This window comes from Pongo pygmaeus, chromosome 13 (genome assembly GCF_028885625.2).
Source record: "Pongo pygmaeus isolate AG05252 chromosome 13, NHGRI_mPonPyg2-v2.0_pri, whole genome shotgun sequence".
Lineage (NCBI taxonomy): Eukaryota > Metazoa > Chordata > Mammalia > Primates > Hominidae > Pongo > Pongo pygmaeus.
The window spans coordinates 82,824,428-82,849,707 of NC_072386.2; the positions used below are offsets into that span (position 1 = coordinate 82,824,428).

The following is a 25,280-nucleotide window of genomic DNA, read 5'->3' on the forward strand; positions in this document are numbered from 1 at the left end:
GGCTGGGCCTGGAAAAGGGGATTACAGGTTTGAGCCACCGCGCCCGGCCCCAGATCCATTCTCAAGTAAAATCGGGGGTAGGGGCTGGGTCATCCAATGCTGTGCAATGAACTCTGCTCTGTTGAGACTCACTACAGAGGTTGGGCACGGTGGCTCACATCTGTAATCCCAGCACTTTGGAAGGCCGAGGCAGGCGGATCACCTGAGGTCAGGAGTTTGAGACCAGCCTGACCAATATGATGAAACCCCATCTGTATTAAAAATATAAAAATTAGCCGGGCATGGTGGCATGCACCTTTAATGCCAGCTACTCAGGAGACTGACACAGGAGAATTGCTTGAACCCAGGAGGCAGAGGTTGCCATGAGTCGAGATTATGCCATTGCACTCCAGCCTAGGCAACAAGAGAGAAACTCTGTCTCAAAAAAAAAAAAAAAAAGACTCACTACAGCAAAAATGGCATCCTTTTCAAGTCTTCAAAATGCTCCTGCCACACTTCCAGGGCCTCCCAAGGTACTCTGGGTGGGGCAGAGGCAAAGATGCTCTGAGGTGAAGGGTGGAGCTCCCAGCACTGTGACCACCCACCCCAGGTTTCTCTCCCCCAAATCTCAGTGAATGAGAAAAGATGTCATTGCAGTCTCATAGGTGTTTGCCTAGACCTTACTGGAAAAGAAGGGAAGACAATGAGGGAGAAAGAGAAAAAGGAAATACACCAGGCATGGTGGCTCATGCCTGTAGTCCTAGCTACTCAGGAGGCTGAGGCGGGAGGGTTGCTTGACCCCAGGGGTTTGAGACTAGCCTGGGCAGCTAAGCAACACCTCATCTCTAAAAAAATTTTTTTAAGGATTTTTTTTTTTAAAGATGGACTTTTGCTCTTATTGCCCAGGCTGGAGTGCAGTGGCACGATCTTGGCTCATTGCAACCTCTGCCACTTGGGTTCAAGTGATTCTCCTGCCTCAGCCTCCCAAGTAGTTGAGATTACAGGTGCCTGCCACCATGCCTGGCTAATTTTTTAATATTTTTAGTAGAGACGAAGTTTCACCATATTGGCCAGGCTGGTCTCGAACTCCTGACCTCAGGCGATCTGCCCACCTCAGCCTTCCATACTGCTGGGATTACAGGCGTGAGCCAGTGCGCCTGGCCTGAACTGGCTTTCTCCACCTATGGCATAAAATCACAGGTGTCTACATTCACATTTCAAATACTCCACTTAGTTAGCTTTGAGGTAGGCAGGGATTGCTATCTATATATCAGAGCATCCTCCCTGGCAGACGGGAGATGCAAACCAGGCCTTCAGATGGAATGGCAGGGTTCTTTGTGGCCCCCCAGCTGTCTGCTGTTTGTACTATCACCCCAGAGAACTCACAAGCCCCACACTGAGTTTCTTCGGGGCAGTTTTCACCACCTTTCATGTTCCCATTCTCCAAATGTTGCTGGGAACCTAATGCTGGGAACCTAATGGTTGGTTTGGGCACAGACATTCCACTACCTCCTGCCTCCATGAATCATCTCTTTCACCCCCACCTTCTTGGAAGGGAGCAGCCTGCAAGGAAGGATAGAGCTACAAAGATGCATAGATAAGGGAGACTTCCCAGAAGTGAGACATTTCTTGGGGTAGGAAGGGGAAGGCAGGGTCCCCTTTGTCTTGCTGCTTGGCTGGTGTTTTGATTTGGTCCCACCAAACCCAAAGATGTTATTTCTTAGCTTGTCCCTATCTCTCCCTTGCCCTTATCCCTTGTACAATTGGAGTTTCCTCTTTATTTATTTTATTTATTTATTTATTTTGAGACGGAGTCTGGCTCTGTCGCCCAGCCTGGAGTGCAGTGGCGCGATCTCGACTCACTGCAAGCTCCGCCTCCTGGGTTCATGCCATTCTCCTGCCTCAGCCTCCCAAGTAGCTGGGACTACAGGCGCCTGCCAAACGCCCGGCTAATTTTTTGTATTTTTAGTAGAGACGGGGTTTCACCGTGTTAGCCAGGATGGTCTTGATCTCCTGGCCTCTTGATCTGCCCGCCTCGGCCTCCCAAAGTGCTGGGATTACAGGCGTGAGCCACCGCGCCTGGCCCTTTCTCTTTATTTTTGTTGAGACAAGATCTCACTGTTGCCCAGCCTGGAGTGCAATGGCAAGATCATGGCTCACTGCAGCCTCCACCTCCTGGGTTCAAGCAATCCTCTCACTTCAGCAGCTTGAGTAGCTGGGACCACAGGCATGCACCACTACACGCAGCTAATATTAAAAAGTGTTGTAGAGACGAGGTCCAACTGTTGCTCAGGCTGGTCTCAAACTCCTAGGCTCAAGTGATCCACCTGCCTCAGCCTCCCAAAGCGCTGGGATTACAGGCATGAGCCACCAAGCCTGGCCAGTTAAAGGTTCTCAACAGACCTCAGCTCAGACAGGTGGGTTCTGCTCCTAGGTCTTTCTGACTTTCCAACATATGCCAGATCAAACCAGGACCAAGAGCAGTTCAGAAGCTTCAAGGGATTTAGCAGAAAGGTGATTATGTGTCTTTACAGGCATTTATAATTTATCTGGAGAGATCTGATGAAATAAGAATAAAGGAAGTTGAGTTTGGCTAATTGTCTGCTCAGATTCTTCCCTTGTAAAATAGAGGATTTAATTAGCTTGATTATTCCCAGATGTTGAAAACAAGACTATATGCCATTAAATATTATTTAAGACACTGTTTGAAATGGTTGCATAATAGTTAATGTTAGGCTGGGCTCAGTGGCTCACACCTGTAATCGCAGCACTTTGGGAGGCCGAGGCGGGTGGATCATCTGAGATCAGGAGTTCGAGACCAGACTGGCCAACATGGTGAAACCCTGTCTCTACTAAAAATACAAAATTTAGCCAGGTATGGTGGCAGGCATCTGTAATCTGAGCTACTCAGGAGGCTGAGGCAGGAGAATTGTTCGAACCTGGGAGGTGGAGGTCACGATGAGCAGAGATTATGCCATTGCACTCCAGCCTGGGTGACAAGAGAAAAACTCCACCTCAAAAAAAAAAAAAAAGTTCATGTTATAGAAGATCGACATAACCATTTTGCTTTAATTAAACTTTACATGTTATTTCTAATTTTTACTATTATATACAATGTTCTTATGTATATCCTTAAATATTTGACCATGTAGGACTAATATTAACATTTTAAAAATACAATATGATAGGTATACGACGATTCTTCACTATTTTATTTTATTTTAATTTTTTGAGATGGAGTCTCAGTCTGTTGCCCAGGCTAGAGTGCAATGGTGCAATCTCGGCTCACTGAAACCTCCACCTCCCAGGTTCAAGTCATTCTCCTGCTTCAGCCTTCCAAGTAGCTGGGACTACAGGCATGTGCCACCATGCCTGGCTAATTTTTGTATTTTTAGTAGAGATGGGGGTTTACCATGTTGGCCAGGCTGTCCTCGAATTCCCGATCTCATGTGATGCACTCACCTCGGCCTCCCAAAGTGTTGGGATTACAGGCGTGAGCTACCACACCTGGCCTCTTCACTATTTTAAATTGTGTTCCCTTTAAAATGTAGAATAACTTTTTTTAGGAGCCTGGATCTCTCTGTGTTGCCCAGGCTGGGGTGCAGTGGTTATTCACAGGTGCCAGCATAGTCGCCTCAAACTCCTTGGCTCAAATGGGAACCTCAGCCTCCTGAGTAGTTGGGACTCCAGGTGCCTCCTGAGTAGTTGGGACTCCAGGTGAGCACCACTGTGCCCAGATTTAGTATGATTCTTTTTTTTTCTTGAGACAGAGTTTCACTTTTGTTGCCCAGGCTGGAGTGCAATGGCGCCATTTCGGCTCACCACAACCTCCATCTCCCGGATTCAAGTGATTCTCCTGCCTCAGCTTCCGAGTAGCTGGGATTATAGGCATGCGCCACCCTGCCTGGCTAATTGTGTATTTTTAGTACAGACAGGTTTTCTCCACGTTGGTCAGTCTGGTCTCGAACTCCTAACTTCAGATGATCCCGACTTCAGGTGATCTGCCTGCCTCGGCCTCCCAAAGTACTGGGATCACAGGCATGAGCCACTGCGCCCGGCCTAGCATGATTCTTTCAATGTTTCTTGCCCATTTATAGATATGCTTTCATTTTGAGGGATGCTATTTACGGTTCAAAAGACAAAATTACAACAAATTTAGTTGACTTTTATTTGAAATTCATAAATCGGGGCAGCCTCCATTCTACAAAATGGAATGAGAGATCCCACTGGGCAATGAAAGAACAGTGGGTTTTTTAAGGTGAGAACAGGGAAACAGAACAATAGGAAAAAAAAGCTGATTTGTTAACAGGTTACTTCTGGTTACTTTTTTGTAAGAGCTACAGCAGAGGAATCTTCCTTATTAAGCTAACTCAGGAAGACTGGAAATCTCTCATTTTCAGAAAAAACAATTGGTCTTTTGGGTATCTATTTGCTTGCATAGATCAGTTTCAGCCTAAAGTTTCAGTTCAATTATCTGTCAGTTAGCACGAGTTACTTCATATCAGTTTGGTTTGGTCTTCTGGGATCCAGTTCAGGAGCTCAGTCTAAAACAATAGTTTCTCAGGATTTTTGTTTAACAATCATTATCTTAGCCGGGCATGGTGGTTCACGCCTGTAATCCCAGCACTTTGGGAGGCTGAGGCAGGTGGATCACCTGAGGTCAGGAGTTCGAGACCAGCCTGGCCAAGATGGTGAAACCCTGTCTCTACTAAAAATACAAAAATTAGCCAGGCGTGGTGGCACACGCCTGTAATCCCAGCTACTCGGGAGGCTGAGGTAGGAGAATCGCATGAACCTGGGAGGTGGAGGTTGCAGTGAGCTGCGATCGTGCCATTGCACTCCAGCCTGGGCAACAAGAGTGAAACTCCATCTCAGAAAAAGAAAAAAAAAAAAAAAAAAGTCATTATCTGAACTTACTAATTTATCTGCTGTTGTAAATGTTGTAATTTTTTTCCAGCTTGTCGTTTGCCTTTCAAGTTCTGTGTGTCCCATCTTCCATTAACAGCAAAGTTGGCTCTTTTCTATTGTTTTTCTTATTTTTATGCTTTTTTCTTTTTATGTATTTCTTTATGCTTTCATTACCCCCTAACTGAGCTGGTCACTCACAGGCCATCTTGTAGTTCAGAAACCAGGCTCCATGAGAGAAGAAAGCTGGCCGAGGTCCCTATGTGAAGAAAGTGTGGGAGCCAGAATTGAAACCCAGGCCTGTGGAGGGAAGAGCCTACATGGGCCCTTCTCAGATCAGATGCCATCTCGGTTCAGAAAGAGCCTAGGAAGTGAGAGCGAGGCTTCAGGGGGCTGCTCAAGTTCCCAAAGGCGATGGAAGAGCAAGCTGACTGCTGTCCACTCCCGCTGCCGGGCAGCTCTGCTCTCATGCCTTCTTGTGGCATTGGCAATGAGACGTCCGGAACCTCTCTTCACTCAACAGATTCCTGAAAGTGATCACGGTACACTGGACTGTGGGACTCTGCCTTCCAGGATCTCACAGTCTAGTGGGAAATCCTATAGCCGCCTTCAGCTTAGACTGTCATTTTAGGAAGGTAAGTGGCCATGGGTGTGCAGAAGCCGCAGCTCCAAAGATGTCTACTGATGAACACACAAGCCCTTCGGCATCAGAGCCTGCAGCACTGATGTAGGCCCAGTGTTGGACTTCAGGCTGTGTGGCCAGAGCCTGACAGCCAGGAGCCCCACCCCACCGACCAATCCCTGCATCAGACAAATGGGGAGGACAGATGGATTACATGCACAATTCCATGTCAGTTACATGCTCAATCCCCGAATGTGTCAGCTCTTTCCTAACTTCCCAGGTTGATAAGGTAACCTGGGGATAAAACATGGGAGTATGGTGGCTCACGTCTGAAATCCTAGGACTTTGGGAGGCCGAGGCGGGTGGATTGCCTGAGGTCAGGAGTTTGAGACCAGCCTGGCCAACATGGTGAAACCCTGTCTCTAACAAAAATACAAAAATTAGCTAGGTGTGGAGGCGGGAGGATCACCTGAGTTCGAGATCAGCCTGGCCAATATGGTTAAACCCCGTCTCTACTAAAAATACAAAAATTAGTCAGGCGTGGTGGCGTGTGCCTGTAATCCCAGCTACTTGGGAGGCTGAGGCAGAAGAATCACTTGAACCCAGGAGGCGGAGGTTGCAGTGAGCCGAGATCATGCCACTGCACTCCAGCCTGGGTGACAGAGAGAGACTTGTCTCAAAAAACAAAACAAAAAACAAACAAACAAAACAAAAACAGGCCGGGCACAGTGGCTCACACCTGTAATCCCAGCACTCTGGGAGGCCGAGGCAGGTGGATCACCTGAGGTCAGAAGTTTGAGCCTAGCCTGGCCAACATGGTGAAACCCTGTCTCTACTAAAAATACAAAAATTAGCCGGGTGTGTTGGCACACGTCTATAATAATCCCAGCTACTCAGGAGGCTGAGGCAGGAGAACTGCTTGAACCTGGGAGGCGGAGGTTGCAGTGAGCTGGGATTGTGCCATTGCATTCCAGCCTGGGCTACAAGAGAAAGACTTCATCTAAAAAAAACAAAACAAAACAAAAAACAAAAACAAAAACAAAAAAACCCAGAAAACAAAACAAAACAAAACGTGGTAGTGACAAGTATTTCTGTGGACAAGCAGCACTGGGCTTGGCTTCTGGTTTTAGACTGTGTCAGGCCACTCGTCTCCCTAATTTCCTCTCTGACTTACACCAGATCCTTATTCAGTAACCCCAAAGGTGTGGTCTCCTGAAAAATGAGAGGGGTCTTTATTTCCTGGACCATGAGGGAGCACTGTCCGACCTCCCTGTTAGGTGAATCACCCCTGTGCTGGCATTCTCCCCTTCCTCCATCCCCCTTCTCTCTTTCCATCTCCCTCTCTCTCAGCGTGACTGGACAAATGTTGCACGGGGCAGAAACACTATATGCTAGACCCTGTGAACCGTTAGACAGAAGAAATGTATATCTTTCTCTCTACTCAGACCCACTCTTAAATTTTACTGTGGAGATTACTGTTAGGCCCCAAAAGGTGAGTGGCAGGGAGGGGACTGTTTCAGGAAACTGTTTGCCCAGCGGCAGGGACAGGCTCAACTTCCAGAAAGAACTCCATTTGGCTGGACGCAGGGAAAAGAAGGTTGGTTAAAGCTGGAGAAGCGAGCATGGATCAGGGAGCAGCATAAACGCCAGGCCGGGAGAAGTCACCACGAGGCAGAGAAGAGGGATCATCAGTGGGACACAGAAATGGCAAGCAGAAATCATTGCTCTTTACCGATTACAAAATAATACATTTCTACAAAGTTGTCCTCATCCTGCTGTGCCCCTTCTCTCTAGTGGACTTTGTACATTGTAAGTGCTCCATGTTTACACAGTTAATAAATGGAAGGACAGACGAGTTTATAAAGTCAATCCTTTCTTACTTATCCCATCTAAGGAAAACCCCTAGGTCCCATGCACCCCGAGGCCCTTCCACCCTAACAACCTCATTTCCCTGAAAAGCATGTTTGGAAGCCTTTCTATGACAAAGTTATATAAATCGTGATATTCCTCTTCAATTTTCATAATGTGAACTCTCACGATGGGCCTTAGCTTAGTTCATCTGTCTCCCATCGCCCGACACTGAGAGGTCATTTCCACGGGTTTGCTGTGCAGCTCCCAGAGGTGCAGACCCCGCAGCGGCCGCTGGGGCGGGGATCCTGGGGCCTCCCGCACGGGTTGGGTTCAGGAGGAAGAGAATGAACCTGTTCCTAGCGCTCAGCGGGACCCAGCGACAGCTGTGGCTGTGGCTGTGGCTGCGGCCAGGAAAGAGGCCGAGACGCGGGATGGGTCGAGAGCTGCTGGGGCGGGGACGCAGAGGGCTCCTCCTAGATCCCCGCGCACTCAGGCGCCTCCCCTGGCTCCCAGCCCCACCTCGGCTGCTGCTCCGCGGCGGGAAGGCGCGGCCCCGGCTCCCGCAGGGCCCAGGCCCCGTGCGCGAAGAGCAGGCCGGGTGCCCCGGGACGAACTTGCCCAGCACTGTCAGCTTCCAGCTGTGGGAAGGGCTGGTGGCAAGTGGGACCTGGAAGCAGCGCCGAGCCCGAGGGCGGAGAGCAAGGGACGTCTGCGTAAGGCTGGCCCGGCGCGCTGGCTGCCATCTCCAGGTCAGCGGGGACCACATTTGCGCCCGGGACACCAATGTGCCCCCAGAGGACAGCGTGGCCCGAAGCGACCTCCGATTCCCAAGAGAAGCTGCCCACGTTGCTCGGGACCCCTGGGAAGCCCTGCTGGTAGGAGTAGTTGGGGGCCAGCACCCCGGACTGACCGGGGCCTAGGATCGGGGCCTGCGCCCAGGCTGCCTCCACGCTGGGCCTGCTCTGGCTTCTCTTCTGTACACGAGCTCTCCGGTTCTGAAACCAAACCTGGGAGCCAAGAAGGAGAGACGGAGATGGGGAGGGAAGGAGAGAGAGGGAAAAAAGGCATTTCTAATCAAGCCCATTCCCATAATTATCACCAAGTAGCATGTGACCAGGGTTAAACACCTACCAAATAAAACACCCCCTGGAGCTTAGAGCAGGAGCAAACTCCTTGGCTAGGCTGATTCAAACCGTTCCCTGCGTGGCCCACCTTCCTTCCAGTCAACTCTCCCCAAAGCCCCACCTTGCGGCCTCACTGCCGTCCTGCGCCCCAGCCCTTCTGAGTGTCCTGTGTGCCGACACCTTCCTCGGACCGCTTCTCTACCTGCCAAATGCACTTTATCCTTTGCTATCCCTGTCCTCTCTCAAAAACACCTCTTCTGTTCTATCAGACAGATTTTGCTTTTTGTTTTTAAAGCCGTGAGGACCTTTGCCTTCTTAAAACATTGTTGGCCGGGCGCGGTGGCTCACGCCTGTAATCCCAGCACTTTGGGAGGCCGAGGCGGGTGGATCACGAGGTCAGGAGATCGAGACCATCCTGGCTAACATGGTGAAACCCCGTCTCTACTAAAAAATACAAAAAATTAGCCGGGCGTGGTGGCACGCGCCTGTAGTCCCAGCTACTCGGGAGGCTGAGGCAGGAGAATGGCGTGACCCCGGGAGGCGGAGCTTGCAGTGAGCCGAGATCGCGCCACTGCACTCCAGCCTGGGCGACAGAGCGAGCCTCTGTCTCAAAACAAAAACAAAAACAAACAAAAAAACATTGTTATTCATCACGTAACTGCCCCCTTTTTAAACATATACACTCATTATTATCAAATACGTATTAAAAACATACCGTGTGCCTGCCCAGCCCCGGGAAGACGGCCAGGGCCTGACTATACAAATGGACCACGCAGGCCAGGCCACCTGCAACACCAGGACCCGGGCCCATGCCTCTGCAGCCTCTGCACGGAACTGCTCTCCCCTGCTTTTTACATGCACACCCTCTTCGCTTCCTTCCAACCCAGAACCAACCAAGGAAAGCCAAATGTGCTGCCCTACCTAATCCCATAGAATGCCCCCATCTAGTCAGCCACCCCAGCTCCCCCAGGCCCACAGCCTCCCTCAGAGCCTTCCTGGGGCTTCCCTTGTCCCACGATGAAGCTTCCTGCTCCTAGACCTGCTGGAAATCTCTGCAAACGCCAGCAGTGGCTGACTCCCTTGCAGTAGCAAGATCTGAATAAACAGCTTTTGCAGCCCTGCAGGGTGGCTCATGCCTGTAATCCCAGCACTTTGGGAGGCCTAGGCGGGTGGGTCATTTGAGGTCAGGAGTTCAAGACCAGCCCCGCCAACATAGCGATAAACCTATCTCTACTGAAAATACAAAAATTAGCCGAGCATGGTGATGGGTGCCTGTAATCCCAGCTACTCGGAGACTAAGGCAGGAGAATCGCTTGAGCCTGGGAGGCTGAGGTTGCAGTGAGCCAAGATTGCTCCACTGCACTCCAGCCTGGGCCACAGAGCAAGACTCTGTCTCAAAAAACAAAACAAAAATAGCTTTTGCCTGTTCTCATGGGGGTGGTCTCATGTCCACAACAGCAATGCATAAAATAGACACCCATCTGAGTAAATGCCTCTTGCCACCGCTAATATCTTAGTTCAGTTTCTTTTCCTTCTTTTTTTTTTTTTTTCCTGAGACATTGGTTGTCTTGCTCTATTGCCCTGGAGTGCAGTGGCACCATCTCAGCTCACTGCAACCTCGACCTCCCGGATTCAAGAGATTCTCCTGCCTCAGCCTTCCAAGTAGCTGGGATTACAGGCATGTACCACCACGCCTGGCTAATTTTTGTATTTTTAGTAGAGATAAGGTTTGACCATGTTGGTTAGGCTGGTCTTGAACTCCTAACCTCAGGTGATCTGCCTGCCTGGGCCTCCCAAAGTGCTGGGATTACAGGCATGAACCACTGCGCCCGGCTTTAGTTCAGTTTCAATCCCTGTGGGTTCTTTCTTTGACTCCACCTCATGCAAATATATCCTGTGTGCAAAACACACCTCTCCTTTTCCCAAACACAGTCAGTCCCTTCTCCTGAATTTTGGGGCAGGGCATCAAAATCACTCAAAAAGCTGAGTCATGAGTCCTGGGAGGGCTCAGCCAGGCCCCCAGGAACACAAGGGCAGCCTCTTCCCTGTCCCAGCCTCCAGGCAGCTCTGAAGGCCTCAGGCTGAGCAGTGCAGTGACAACACAAACAATTCACCTGCTGATTGCAAGACAAAGACCCAATTCTCAGCCTGGCATTCCCGTAACCTCTGGGCACACCCAGCCCCAGCCGGCCCAGCTGCTGGCTGCTCACCAAACCCAGACTGCCTTCCTCCCTCAGGGCTTTTGCTTTAGGAACTTTTAAGGATTTGGAAAGAAAGAAAATTTTTAATTTAGTTATTATTTTTTTTTTTTGAGACAGTCTTGCTCTTGTTGCCCAGGCTGAAGTGCAATGGTGCGATCTCGGCTCACCACAACCTCTGCCTCTCGGATTCAAGCGATTCTCTTGCCATAGCCTCCTGAGTAGCTGGGATTACAGGCGCCCGCCACCATGCTCAGCTAATTTTTTTTTATTTTTTAGTAAAGACGGGGTTTCCCCATGTTGGCCAGGCTGGTCTCGAACTCCTGACCTCAGGTGATCCACCCACCTTGGCCTCCCAAAGTGCTGGGATTACAGGCATGAGCCACCATGCCTGACTATTTAAATTTTTTAAAAAGGGCCTCTGCAAGCACAGAGCCGTCTTCCTATGCAGTGAACTCTGCCAGACCCTCTGGGTCAAATTACCTGTGTCTCCCAAGTGCCCCCTGAAGGGACATGCAGTGTCACATCTAAGCTGCAGAATTTTGGGGTTTCCCATTTCAGTTCCAAGAAATACGAGCAAGAGCCAGCCATAACCCAAACCATTTACTGAACTTTTGAAGCCAGTTCTTTTGTCTGTAAAGTGGTCATGACATTGTACCTACCCAGTAGGGGTGTTTGGGCTTCCAGGACACAAGGAGTGGAAAGTCTGTGGGTGCTGTAATAAAGATCCAGCGGGCTGCTGACTCCCTCCCCAACAGTTGCATTTTCCTAAGGCCAGCAGATAAGGCTGTCATCCTCTTTGTTTCCAACCCTTAGGGCTAGCTCAACTTTTCTGTCTCCTAGCAAACACTTTGTAAAGTTGGAACAGCAGAGATCCACAGGAAAGAAGCTATGGAAATTACTGCAGCTACTAATTCCAAAATTAAAAAACCCTACCCCGTCCCCACCCTCACCCTGCTCTACCATGTTCTTGATTCTCTGGTCAAACCTTTCCCCTCTGGGTTGTGTTGGTTTAAATATCTCTGGGGTTATATAGATTTTTTAAATAAAATTCTTAACAGCGCTCCTTGCACATAGCAAATCCTCAGTGGATGTTCATTCTTACTTGGTTAGGTCCTGACTTATTGCACCATTTTTATTAAGCACCTCCCAAAGGCAAGAAGGAAGAAAAAAGGGAATAAGACACAATGGCTGTCTGGGAGAAGCTCTCAGATGACTGGGGAGATGGGGGCTGATGGCTGGAGGAGGAGGTGTCACAATAGCAGGCAGAGAAGACGGGGTGGGATAAGTCACCCCCTCCCCCTGTGAGGCAGTTGTGGATGATTCAACTCTGCTGCACCTGAGAACTGCCTGGGGGAATTTCAGAACTCCCTGGGCCCAGCGGTTGAGCCCTAGACTAGTAAATTGGACATGCATTGTACAGCTTAGTCCATAGTAAAGCTTTCCAGTTGATGACAATGAGCAGTCACAGCCAAGAGCCCCATGTGTAGGGCTTCAGGTCTGCGTGCTGGAGTCACCTGGAGCTGAAATGCTTAGACATGCCTGGGCCAGACTCCCAAAGATTCTGATTCCAGTGCTTTGGGGCGGGGCACTGATGGAGTCTAGGGTTGAAAACCTTTGGTCCAGTCCTAGCTACACATCAGAATCACCTGGCGAGCTTCTCAAGTAACCTGTGCGTTCTCAGCCTCCACTCTCAGGGACTCAGAGAGTTCATTTCGGGCAGCCACTGTCAAACTTGGCTGCATGCGTCAATCACCTGGGGGTAGGGAGATGAAAATTCCTAGGCTGCACCACACTCATCACCTCAGACCTCCTAGGGTAGAGACTCGGTGCCCTGAATGACTACAATGTGTTGCCCCAAGGCTGAGACCCAGAGGATCAAATCCCACGGGAGCCCTGGGAGCCTCAGGGATCCCACCCCTTCCAGGGGTTCCTGTGAGACTACAGCTGTGTCTGTATCACACTCAGTGATTTGCCCCTGCCTTTTCACTCCCCATTCTCTGAGTGGATTTTTCCAGAGGCTGCATGAGGTGAGGCAAGGATGAAATTTGGAACATCTGAGAATTTTCTATTCGCTAGTCTTCTGATGCCATTCCTCTTGCTACATGTTCTGGCTTTGACGATACAGTTGCTTTTCTTGAAGAAAATGTTACTTAAGTTATGATGTAATAGGTTTTTTTTAAATGTATTAGTGAATACTTTTCAGTTTTACAGTTTTTTTTGCTTTTTTTTTTTTTTTTTTTTTGAGACAGGGTCTCCCTGTGTCACCCAGATTGGAATATAGTGCCACAATCACGGCTCACTGCAGCCGTAACCTCTTGGGCTCAGGTGATCCTCCCACTTCAGCCTCCTGAGTAGCTGGGACCACAGGTGCATGCCACCACACTCAGCTAACTTTTGATGTTTTTTTTTTGTAAAGATAAGGTTTCACCATGTTGCCCAAGCTGGTCTCAAACTTTTGGGCTCAAGTGATCCATTCACCTTCACCTCCCAAAGTGCTGGGATTACAGGCACAAGCCACTGTACCCAGCCCAGTTCGGCAGCTTTAATTTCTAATATGGTAACTATTTGACAGCTATAACCCACATAAACCAATTTAGACACCACCACTTGCCAGAGCTGTAACCTAAATTACTAAACCTTGCTTATCTTTATCTTCCCAATCCAGTGAATGCGGATAATACTGACCTCACAGGGATACTGAGAAAATTAACTCAAAAATGCTTTTTAAGCCTGTGGAAAAACAGACGCACAATATATGCCCCCCCTTCCCAGTTAGAGAGACAGAAATAGCTACATTTACACTTTACCTGGATTCGTGGCTCGGGAATCTGTGTTTTTCTGGCCAGTTCTTCTCTGACAGTAATTCCAGGATAGGGGTCTGTTTGGAAGGCCTCTATAAGAATCATGTATTGATATTTGTCGAACTTGGTCCTCCTGCGCCTCTGGCCTCGCTCAGGTTCTGGGACAGCTACACGGTGTGAGGCAAGAGAAGGAACACTCAGAGGACCGCTGGCTGAGCTGTGAGATCCAAGACTTTACCTCCCATCCCAGCTCAGCCAAGGGCCCGCAGCCTCCCCAAAGGAAGGAGTTTACTACCCTGCACGAAGCTTAGGCCACTTGGCAGGGGCCTCTCCACTCTCCCCTACATCTGGGTTGTGTTGTATTCCTCTGAGTGAATTCTATTTTGAGCTGGGTCGCAAGGCAATAGTGAGTCCAAATCTGATGGACTCGGCATCCACCCCAAGATGCTGCCACTGGGCCCCTCTGCACAATCTCATGAAATGGACTCAACCTGCGCCCAGACTCCCTTCAGCTCCAACTTGGGGGCTCCGCCTGCATGTCTTATGGATACGAGAAAAGTCAGAACACCCTAAACAGTTTAGGGGCATTAAAATGTAAAATATAGCTACAACGTTTAGACACACGTCCAGATACTGATGTGAGTGAGATGGGCTCTTGCAGGGCTCCTCCTAACAAGCACTCTGTTAACCCGTAAGTTACTTTTGTCCTTTGCTAAGACCCAAAATATACAAATATTAAGAAATGCCAGAAAACAAAACAGAAATAAATTTTTATGTTTAATGCGAGAAAAATCTAAAATTGAAGTATTGTTATGCATTACTTTGTATTTTCCCTTACGACCTGGGAAAGCCCCAGCCCTCAATTTGAGCCTTGGGCTCCCTGAGTTCATCAGATTTGGACTCACTATTGACTTGTGACTCAGCTCAAAATAGAATTCACTCCAAGGAATAAAACACAACCCAAGCAAAGAAGCTAAGGCTGCCTTCCGCTGAAAGACCTCCCTTGCGTAGCAGAGGAGAAAGCGCCTCTGCCCAAATCCAGAGCTCCCAGGAGTGCTGCCCCACCCTGCAAAAGGGAAATTTTCCCTTTTCTACACTTTACATTTTGAAAAAGAGCTGTACCACGCATGGATGCCTTCCACTTTTTGAACTCATCAAAGGTGGCTTTAAGGGTTTGGCTTGATTTCTCAGCCTTGATTTTTTAAGCCTTCCTTTTTTATTGCTTTTTGTTTGTTTGTTTTTAATTAAGACAGGGTCCCACTCTATCACCCAGGCTAGAGTGCAGTGGCATGATCACAGGTAATTGCAACCTTGACCTTCTAGGCTCAAGCGATCCTCCCACCTCAGCCTCCCAAGTAGCTGGGATTAGAGGTGCACACCACCACACCTGGCTAATTTTTTAAAAAAACTTTTGTAGAGACAAGATCTCACTGTTTGCCCAGGCTGGTCGTGAACTCCTGAGCCTTCCCCTTTCTAAGCCTCAGCACTGAATGTCACGTTGGACAGTAAACTTTAAGGCAGCCACATCAGGCAGGACCTGCCACTCACAGTCCACGATGTATCACCAAAAGAGAGGCTTCGATCCAGTTCCCCAGCTTCTCCCACTTCCAGAAAGGAAGCCCGCCTGACCCTCAGAAAGAACTCACTGTCTGAAGCCATGAGCCGAGCTCGCTGTCCACTGGGAGCGTCAGTGGAAACAGATTACCTCCTGGGAGGCTTGTTAAAATGCTCCAAGGGACCCACCCAGGTAAGCCCCTTGTTAGCACTTTGCAAGGTCCGCCTCCCTTAATACTATCTTCTCTGGGAATGGATGTTCCCAAGAGCAGTCAAGGAACGCTTTTCTAGCTTCCCTTGAGAGCACAGAGATTTTTCTTTATCTGCTCCCCTGGCCTTACAGAATTGTTGAGATGAGCATGCCTAAACCAGGGCTTCGAGAAACATTATGTAAGGTTGCCAAGCATGGCCTCAGAATAGTGTAGAACCAATCTGAACATCATTAGTCATCAGGGAGTGTTGTTTTGAAGGGCATGTCCATACATGAATTAGTTACAGATGGAAAAGGAAACATCTTTGCATCCCAAATGTGTCCCTCCTGTCCTCGTTGGGTGCTGCAGACTCCAAGAAAACATGCCCCAGAGGAGAGTTGAGCTTCAGTGTCACTTGGTTACATGGAACTCTCCACGGCTCTGTTTCCTCATCCCAGTCCTCATTATTACCACGTACCCCATGTGATGTTTTGATCATGAAACGAGCTCTTACAAAGCAGCTACCATTGTGCCCACTCTTGTGCCTACCCAGCACATAGATGGTGGTGAGTCCAGATTCAGATTTGTGCCATATCAGAGCCTGTTTCTCTTGAATTTGGATGGACTGATCAAGCTCCACGGTTTCCTAGTACCACGTAAACTGAAGTAAATAGGACTGTGCTGTCCGGGCACGGTGGCTCACACCTCTAATCCCAGCACTTTGGGAGGCTGAAGCGGGCAGATCACTTTAGGCCAGGAGTTCGAGACCAGCCTAGTCAACATGGTGAAATCCCATCTCTACTAAAAATACAATAATTGGCTGGGCACGGTGGCTCATGCCTGTAATCCCAGCACTTTGGGAGGCCGAGGCGGGTGGATCACCTGAGGTCAGGAGTTCAAGACCAGCCTGGCTGACATGGTGAAACCCCATCTCTACTAAAAATACAAAAATTAGCCAGGTGTGGTGGCGAATGCCTATAATCCCAGCTACTGGGGAGGCTGAGGCAGGAGAATCACTTGAACTCAGTAGGTGGAGGTTGCAGTGAGCCGAGATCGCACTACTGTACTCCAGCTCAGGGGTGACAGAGCAAGACTCTGTCTCAAAAAATAATAATAAAATAAATTTAAAAAATAAAAAAAATTAGCCAGACGTGGTGGCGGGCACCTGTAATCCCAGCTGTCTGGGAGGCTGAGTCAGGAGAATCGCTTGAACCCAGGAGGCAGAAGTTGCAGAGAGCTGAAATCACACCACTGTACTCCAGCCTGGGTGACAGAGCAAGACTCCGTCTCTCTCTCTCTTTCTATATATATATATATATATATATACACACACACATACATATATACATATACATATATACATACATATATACACATACATATATACATATATACACACATATATACATATATATACACACATATATACATATACATATATATATATACACACACACATATATAAATAGGACAGTGCTCTGAAAACTGCCTTGAGGTAGCAGGAAAGGAAGAAGTGAACAGAGGACCAGTTGGCAATCTGCATATCTACCAGTTTAACTCACTCTGAGACTGGCAGGATGGGACATTACTTACAATCACTTTTTTTTTTTTTTTGATATGGAGTTTTGCTCTTGTTGCCCAGGCTGGAGTGCAAAACTCGGCTCACCGCAACCTCCGCCTCCCGGATTCAAGCGATTCTCCTCCCTCAGCCTCCCGAGTAGCTAGGATTACAGGTGTGTGCCACCAAGCCCTGCTAATTTTGTATTTTTAGTAAAGACGGGGTTTCTCCATGTTGGTCTGGCTGGTCTCGAACTCCCGATCTTTGGTGATCTGCCCGCCTCAGCCTCCCAAAGTCCTGGGATTACAGGCGTAAGCCACCACGCCCGGCCTTACAATCACATTTTAATGACCACAAGTGGTCTCTTTCAAGCTACTATAAAGTTTTGTTTTGGTTCTAGCTAGATTAATTTGCAAATGAAATGTTTTTGGGCATCCTAATAAGGTATTTGGGGATTGTCTTAGAAAAGCAAAGAAAGAAAAAGAAATTATTCCCACCAAGGTCTGTGCTGAGCTGGAAGATTTAAATACCAAAAAGAAATCATGTTCTTTGCAGCAACATGGATACAGCTGGAGGCCATTTTCTTAAGCAAATAAATGCAGAAACAGAAAACCAAATACCTTGTGTTCTCTCTATTAAGTGGGAGCTAAATACTGGGTTCACAAGGACACAAAGATGGGAAAAATAAACACTGGGGATTCCAATAGGAGGGTGGGAGGAAAAGGGGCAAAAAATTACCTGTCAGGGACTATGTTCACACTTGGTCGATGGGATCATTAGAAGCCCAAACCTCTGCTGGGCATGATTGCTCACACCTGTAATCCCAGCACGTTCGGAGGCAGAGGCGGGAGGATCACCTGAGGTCAGGAGTTCAAGACCAGCCTGACCAACATAGTGAAACCCCCGTCTCTACTAAAAATGCAAAAATTAGCTGGGCGTGCTGGCGGGTGTCTGTAGTCCCAGCTACTTTGGAGGCTGAGGCAGGAGAATCGCTTGAACTCAGGGGGTGGAGGTTGCTGAGATGGCGCCACTGCACTGCAGCCTGGGAAACAGAGCAAGGCTCCATTAAAAAAAAAAAAAAAAAATCACCAATAGGCCAAGCGTGGTGGCTTGTGCCTGTAATCCCAGCACTTCAGGAGGCCAAGGTGGGTGAATCGTTTGAGACCAGCCTAACCAACATGGTGAAACCACCGTCTCTACTAAAAATACAAAAATTAGCCCGGTGTGGTGGCGCATGCCTGTAATCCCAGCTACTTGGAGGCTGAGGCACAAGAAATGCTTGAACCTGGGAGGTGGAGGTTGCAGTGAGCTGAGATTGTGCCACTGCACTCCAGCCTAGGTGACAGAGCAAGACTCTGTCTCAAAAAAAATAGAAAAAAGCACTACGATCCTAATTGTCAATGGCCAAAAGATATACTCTTTACATTTAAAAGACTTCTACATTTTAAAACAATTTTAGATAGCTCTCATTCTAAAAAATTGGCCCATTGGTATTTACTTAAAAATCAGATAGCAAAAAACTCAAAAAAGTATTATGGCTAGCCTTAAAAATTCCCTTAACAGGTCAGGCACGGCGGCTCATGCCTGAAATCCCAGTACTTTGGGAGGCCAAGGTGGGAGGATTCCTTGAGCCTAGGAGTTGGAGACCATTCTGGGCAAAATACAGCCACCCCATCTCTATTAAAAAAAAAAAAAAAAAAAATCCAATCCGGGCGCAGTTGCTCACAACAGTAATCCCAGCATTTTGGGAGGCCGAGGCGGATGGATCACTTGAGGTCAGGAGTTCGAAACCAGCCTGTCCAACATGGCGTCTCTACTGAAAAAGTACAAAAGAAAAAAAAATCGCTTAACCCAATTAAAAAACAAAAAGCAGACCTAAAGCAAAAGGTGCAATCCACTCCCACTATAAATCCTCCTTCTCCACCCATTTACACTCCACATTATTCCCAACTTCCTTTTCCTGACCTCAAGTGATCCGCCTGCCTGGCCCCTCTCAAAGCGCTGGGATTACAGACATAAGCCACTGCGCCCAGCCTGCCCTCACTTTCTTTTTTTTTTTTTTTTTTTTTTTGAGACGGAGTCTCGCTCTGTCATCCAGGCTGGAGTGCAGTGGCGCGATCTCGGCTCACGGCAAGCTCCGCCTCCCTGGTTCACGCCATTCTCCTGCCTCAGCCTCCCGAGTAGCTGGGACTACAGGCGCCCGCCACCACGCCCGGCTATCTTTTTTGTATTTTTAGTAGAGACGGGGTTTCACCGTGTTAGCCAGGATGATTTCGATCTCCTGACCTCGTGATCCACCCACCTCGGTCTCCCAAAGTGCTGGGATTACAGGCGTGAGCCAGCGCGCCCCGCCCTGCCTGCCTTCACTTTCAAAAGATCCTACCAAGTTTAGAAAAAAAGTGGAGAAATTAATGGCCGTCCATAATCCCATTCATAGGGAGCTTGACTGGCTTCTAAGGGGTATTCTCCCCGCTCATGACCAGACTACAGATATTAGACAAGCCAGGCAGCCTGTGGGGAAAGAAAAACCGCCACAGAGGGAGAAGAGAGATGACTGGAGCCCTCCCTGGCCCTCCTGCACATGATAAAGAGATAGCTCTGCTAGATGCTGATATTCAGGGCCTGACAAGGGCCATGTTGGAGGCTTTCTCTCCTAAAGTGAATTGGCCTAAAGTTGAATCACATATCCAGAAAGAAGGAGCGCTCTCTAAGGCATCTGTTGAAAGACATACAAGTTTTTCAAAGATGTTCTACATTAGATCCTAAAATTCCTGAGCATGAAAATCTTCTAATTTCTGCTCTGGCTGATAATCTTCTTCCTGATGTGGAGACAAACCCAAAGTAGTATAGTTAGTTGGGCTGGTCAGTCTCTAAACATTATAATAAAAACACCTACACAATTCGTTTTTTAAATTTAATTTAATGTAATTTTTTGAGACGGAATCTCGCTCTGTTGCCAGGCTGGAGTGCAGTGGCATGATTTCGGCTCACTGCAACCTCTACCTCCTGAGTTCAAGGGATTCTCCTGCCTCAGCCTCCTGAGTAGCTGGGATTACAGGCATGTGCCATCATGCCCGGCTAATTTTTTTTTTTTTTTGGCTTTTTTTGCATTTTTTTGCATTTTGCAGTGGCTCATGCCTGTAATCTCAGCACTTTGGGAGGCTGAGACAGTTGTATCACTTGAGTCAGAGGTCAGGAGTTCGAGACCAGCCTGGCCAACATGGTGAAACCCTGTCTCTAATAAAAATACAAAAATCAGCCAGGCATAGTGGTGGGCGCCTGTAATCCCAGCTCCTTGGGAGGCTGAGGCAGGAGAATCGCTTGTACCCAGGAGGCAGAGGTTGCAGTAAGCCAAGAACATGCCACTGCATTCCAGCCTGGGCAACAGAGCAAGACACTGTCTCAAAAAAAAAAAACAAAAAAAAACAAACTCAAGGACTGTCCTTTGCTCTGCTAAAGTCACTGGAAAGGAATTTCCCCTCCATATTGAAAGCAGGGATAAGGGATACTGCACCTTTCTTAGGTCACATGCCAATGAGGCACTGCAATCAAAGCCTGTGGTTCGACTCCACTGACGCCTATCCTTGAGCCTCTTGCTAAGGTCTTGAGCAGTCCTGACACTGACTGTCCTGGTGCAAACACGTGCCAAATCACCAGATGTTACAAAGGGCTCCCAAGTCAGCCCTGTGTAACTTGGAGAAGCTCACTTGCCCCCCTCGTTAGCCTAGCAGAGACACCAGAGATTACATATGGATAGACCAAAATTCTGGACTAACTTGGCCAGGTGACAAAATTAAGCCCTGTAACAGCCAAAATCAAACTAAAGGCTTCCTCTGTCAGTTATTTTGCAACCCATTCTGTTCCCCTCTGGACGGAGAGGGACACATGGAGGATGGAGACACACAGATGTCACTCTGGCAGACCTGGCACAATAAACTCCAACCTGGGGTCACAAAGGCCACTCTGACCTTATTTGTGAACTATCAGCCTTTCTATCTTTTTTTTTTTTTTTTTTTGAGACGGAGTTTGCTCTTGTTGTCCAGGCTGGAGTGCAGTGGCACGATGTCAGCTCACTGCAACCTCTGCCTCCTGGGTTCAAGTGATTCTCCAGCCTTCCATCCTGGGTAGCTGGGATTACAGGCAACAGCCACCACGCCCAGCTATTTTTGTATTTTTAGTAGAGATGGGGTCTCACTATGTTGGCCAGGCTGGTCTCGAACTCCTGACCTCAGATGATCCACCTGCCTCAGCCTCCCAAAGTGCTGGGATTACAAGCATGAGGCACTGCGCCCAGCTCAGCCTTCCTATCTTGTGTGGTGATAAGATATAGAAACATTTCCCTAGATGGCTGGGGCAATGTGGACTCAGGAGTTAGCCACTTCCGTCCCCAGGTACTCTACTTTAAATGCTAGCCAAATTACACACTTAGGCTCCTTTGTTTATAAGGTAGTACCGCTGGGCACAGTGGCTCACACCTGTAATCTCAGCACTTTGGGAGGCTGAGGCAAGAGGATCACCTGAGGTCAGGAGCTCGAGACCAGCCTGATCAACATGGAGAAAACCTGTCTCTACTAAAAAATAAAAAATTAGCTGGGCGTGGTGGTGCATGCCTGTAATCCCAGCTACTCAGGAGGCTGAGGCAGGATAATCGCTTGAACCCGGAAGGTGGAGGTTGCAGTGAGCCGAGATCATGCCATTGCACTCCAGCCTGGGCAACAAGAGTGAAACTCAGTCTCAAATAAATAAATAAATAATAAGGTAGTACCACACAAATGTACTGGATAGAATATTAAAAATCTACTGACTATCACAATTCTAAGTTCTATTCAATATTGAGAGCCTGGCCGGGCATGGTGGCTCATGTTTGTAATCCTAGCACTTTGGTTGGCTGAGGCAGGAGTGTCGCTGAAGGGCAGGATTTTGAGACCAGCCTGGGCAACATAATGAGACCCCATCCCTACAGAAAATACAAAAGTTAGCTAGGCATGGTGGCATGCATGCATCTGTAGTTCCACTTACTAGATAGGCTGAGATGGGAAGATTATTTCAGCCTGGGAGGTCAAGGCGGCAGTGAGCCATGAGCGTGCCACTGCACTCCAGCCTGAGTGGCAGAGCAAGACCCTGTTTTAAAAAAAGAAAAGAAAAAATACTGCTTGTATGTAAATTGTCCTGGACAAATAGAGTAATCTCAGCACTTTGGGAGGCTGAGGTGGGCAGATCACCTGGGGTCAAGGATTTGAGACCAGCCTGGGAAACATGGTGAAACCTTGTCTCTACTAAAAATACAAAAATTAGCCAGGTGTGGTGGCATGTGCCTGTAATCCTAGCTACTTGGGAGGCTGAGGCAGGAGAATCGCTTGAACCTGGGAGGTGGAGGTTGCACTGAGCCAAAATCACACCACTATACTCCAGCCTGGATGACAGAGCGAGACTCTGTCTCAAAATATCGGACAAACCTACTCCCAGCAAGGGGAAGCTGGCTTACTGGAGCATGGGAAACTTGCTTAGATTATTCTCTTCTGTTTGTCCATTCTTCTCCTAATCGATGCTCTTCTCTCCCTTTTCAGATCCCTTGTGATTCAACTCTTCTCTCCACAGCCACCAACTCAGATTTTAATGTTCGAAATCATCTAGTGAAGTTCCAAGCCAAGGAAATGAAGGAGTGAAGAATGTCCCATCCCAAATATGTCAGATTGGTATATTGATTATTTCAAGTTGATAATATTGGAGAACTATAGTTTCAGAAAGGGCGAGCTGATGTGTCTCTTCTTAACGAAACAAGCCATAAATGTTCCTGGAAGGGACACCCTCACCATACCAGGGTGAAAAAAGAGCCCTATCCCCAGAGACTGGGAATTGGAGGCTGTAATGGACCTAAATAAATATACTTAATGAATAACCCTCATCTTCCACTAGTTTGACACCCCCCATACCTCCTAGTGACTCCCCTGGAAAATTTACTGCCTGTTGCCAGATTATCTTTGTCCTGTTGTTTTTTCTTAAATTTATCACTCTTTATCTAAAAAGTATAAAAGCATCTTGCTTTGCCACTCACTTCTTCAGACCACTCTCTTGTAAAGATCCTCATGTTCATGTAAAACTAATGAAATTTGTGTACTTTTCTTTTGTTAATCTACCAGCTGTCAGGATGGGCAGTGGCTCATGTCTGTAATTCCAACACTTTGAGAGGCCAGGACAGGACGATTACTTGAGCCTAGGAGTTCAAGACCAACCTGGGCAACACAGTGAGACCCCATCTCTACAAAAAATTTGTAAAAATTATGGGCCAGGTGCAGTGGCTCACACTAGTAAACCCAGCACTTTGGGAGGCTGAGGTAGGGGGATCACCTGAGGTCAGGAGTTCTTGACCAGCCTGGCCAACATGGTGAAAGCCCATCTCTACTAAAAATACAAAAAAATTAGCTGGGCATGGTGGTGCACACCTGTAATCCCAGCTACTCTGGAAACTGAAGCAGGAGAATTGTTTGAACTTGGGAGTTGGAGGTTGCAGTTAGCCAAGAACACACCATTGTACTTCACCCTAGGCGACAAGAGTGAAACTCCATTTCAACAAAAAAAGGCAGGACACGGTAGCTCACGCCTGTAATCTCAGCACTTTGGGAGGCTCAGGCAGGCAGATCACGAAGTCAGGAGTTCGAGACCAGCCTGACCAACATGGTGAAACCCTGTCTCTACTAAAAATACAAAAATTAGCCAGGCGTGGTGGAGCGCGCCTGTAATCCCAGCTACTCAGGAGGCTGAGGCAGGAGAATCGCTTGAATCCGGGAGGCAGAGAATGCAGTAAGCCAAGATCGCACCACTGTACTCCAGCCTGGGCGACAGAGTGAGACTTCATCTAAAAAAAGAAGAATTAGATTGGCATGGTAGGTGCCTGTAGTCCCAGCTATTCAGGAAGTTGAAGTGGGAGGATCACTTGAGCCCAGGAAGTCAAAGCTGCAGTGAGCTGTGATTGCACCACTGCACTCCAGCCCAGGAAACAGTGAAACCCTGTCTCTAAATAAATGATAAATAAATAAGTTTTTAAAAATAAAAAAATTATTTGCTTTAAAAAAATCTACCTGGTATCATTTGGTTTCTAGATCCGGCTGAAGACCACTGAGAGCTAAAAGTGGAGCTGGAGGTGATCTCTGGCTCCCCTAACAGTCTTGATCAAAAATCACAGAGTGCCTTAACCGCTCTGTGATGCAGTCAGCTACAGGTTTTTCCCTGCAGGCTTGACCCAAAGCTGGGCCTCAGCATTGATAAAGATATCTAGGTTGTTTGCTGAAAACACAGAAAGAAACTGGCCCTGACCCTCAGCTAAATTCCTTCAACCCTGACATCTGTAAACCCTGGTCCCCCTACTGCAGACATACCTAGGGAGAAACCCCTTGTCTCTCACTGTCCCTCGAGTGGGTTGCTGCAGCCTCTGTATGTAGGTTCCCTAATAAATGCTCTGGACTCATCACCCTGGTGTTACTGGTGTTAGTGCTTTTTTTTTTTTAAGACTTAGTTTCACTCTCGTCCCCAGGCTGGAGTGCAATGGCACGATCTCGGCTCACTGCAACCTCCTCCTCCCAGGTTCAAGCGATTCTCCTGTGTCAGCCTCCCAAGTAGCTGGGACTACAGGCGTGTGCCATCAAGCCTGGCTAATTTTTCTATTTTTAGTAGAGATGGGATTTCACCATGTTGGCCAGGCTGGTCTCGAACTCCTGACCTTGTGATCCACCCGCCTCGGAGTGCTGGGATTACAGGCATGAGCCACTGCGCCTGGCTAGTGCTTCTTTCTTTGGAATCCCAACCAACCCCATCTTGGGATGGTATGGGGCACTCCCTTCTGGGAATTTCCCTGCCAGCATTTTGAGGCAACTCTAGCCGTGTGCTTGGCGGGACAAAATAAGACCATGTGGAGCACAAGGGCTGGTGTATTTTGCTCTTTCCTTTAGGCCAAGTCCTACCCTAAGACCTCATGTGTATTAATTAGTCCTCACAATCTCCCCCAATCCCTTTATCTCTTTTCTTTCTTTTCTTTTTTTTTTTTTTTTTTTTTTTTTGAGACAGGGTCTTCTCTGTCACCCAGGCTGGAGTACAGTGGTGTGATCACAGCTTACTGTAGTCTCAACCTCTGGGGCTCAAGCAATCCTTTCACCTCAGCCTTCTGAGCAGCTGGGACTACAGGCATGTGCCACCATACTTGGATAATTTTTGTTGTTGTTGTTTTGTAGAGACAAAGTCTCACTATGTTCCCCAGGCTGGTTTTGAACTCCTGGGCTCAAGCAATCCTCCTGCCTCAGCCTCCCAAAATGCTGGGTCTATCTCCATTTCTTTGAGAGAGAAGGCCAGAGCACAGACTGAGCTCCTCTCTCAGAGCAGCCCTGGGATTCTGGCCCGTCTCAGCCACCATGAACTACCACACTGAACCCGAGAAGGGCTGCTTCCTCCTCTTACAGGCTAGCAGGTGTGGGAGGAGAAGGGCAGGGAAGGCGTTCGTGTT

At 48.1% G+C, this 25,280-nt stretch overlaps 1 protein-coding gene across 1 annotated transcript in view; it reads right to left on the reverse strand.

Moving 5' to 3' along the window:
- Nucleotides 1-7,212: 7,212 nt before the first annotated feature.
- LOC129043636 (double homeobox protein 4C-like) overlaps nucleotides 7,213-25,280 on the reverse strand; it is a 57,423-nt gene continuing 39,355 nt past the window's right edge. Inside the window, exons 2-3 of the mRNA XM_054500397.1 lie at nucleotides 13,490-13,650; nucleotides 7,213-8,364 (exon numbers count right to left, since the gene is read on the reverse strand). Coding sequence (XP_054356372.1) covers nucleotides 7,831-8,364; nucleotides 13,490-13,650 — 695 coding nt within the window. The 3' untranslated portion in view covers nucleotides 7,213-7,830. The remainder of the gene's footprint in view (nucleotides 8,365-13,489; nucleotides 13,651-25,280) is intronic.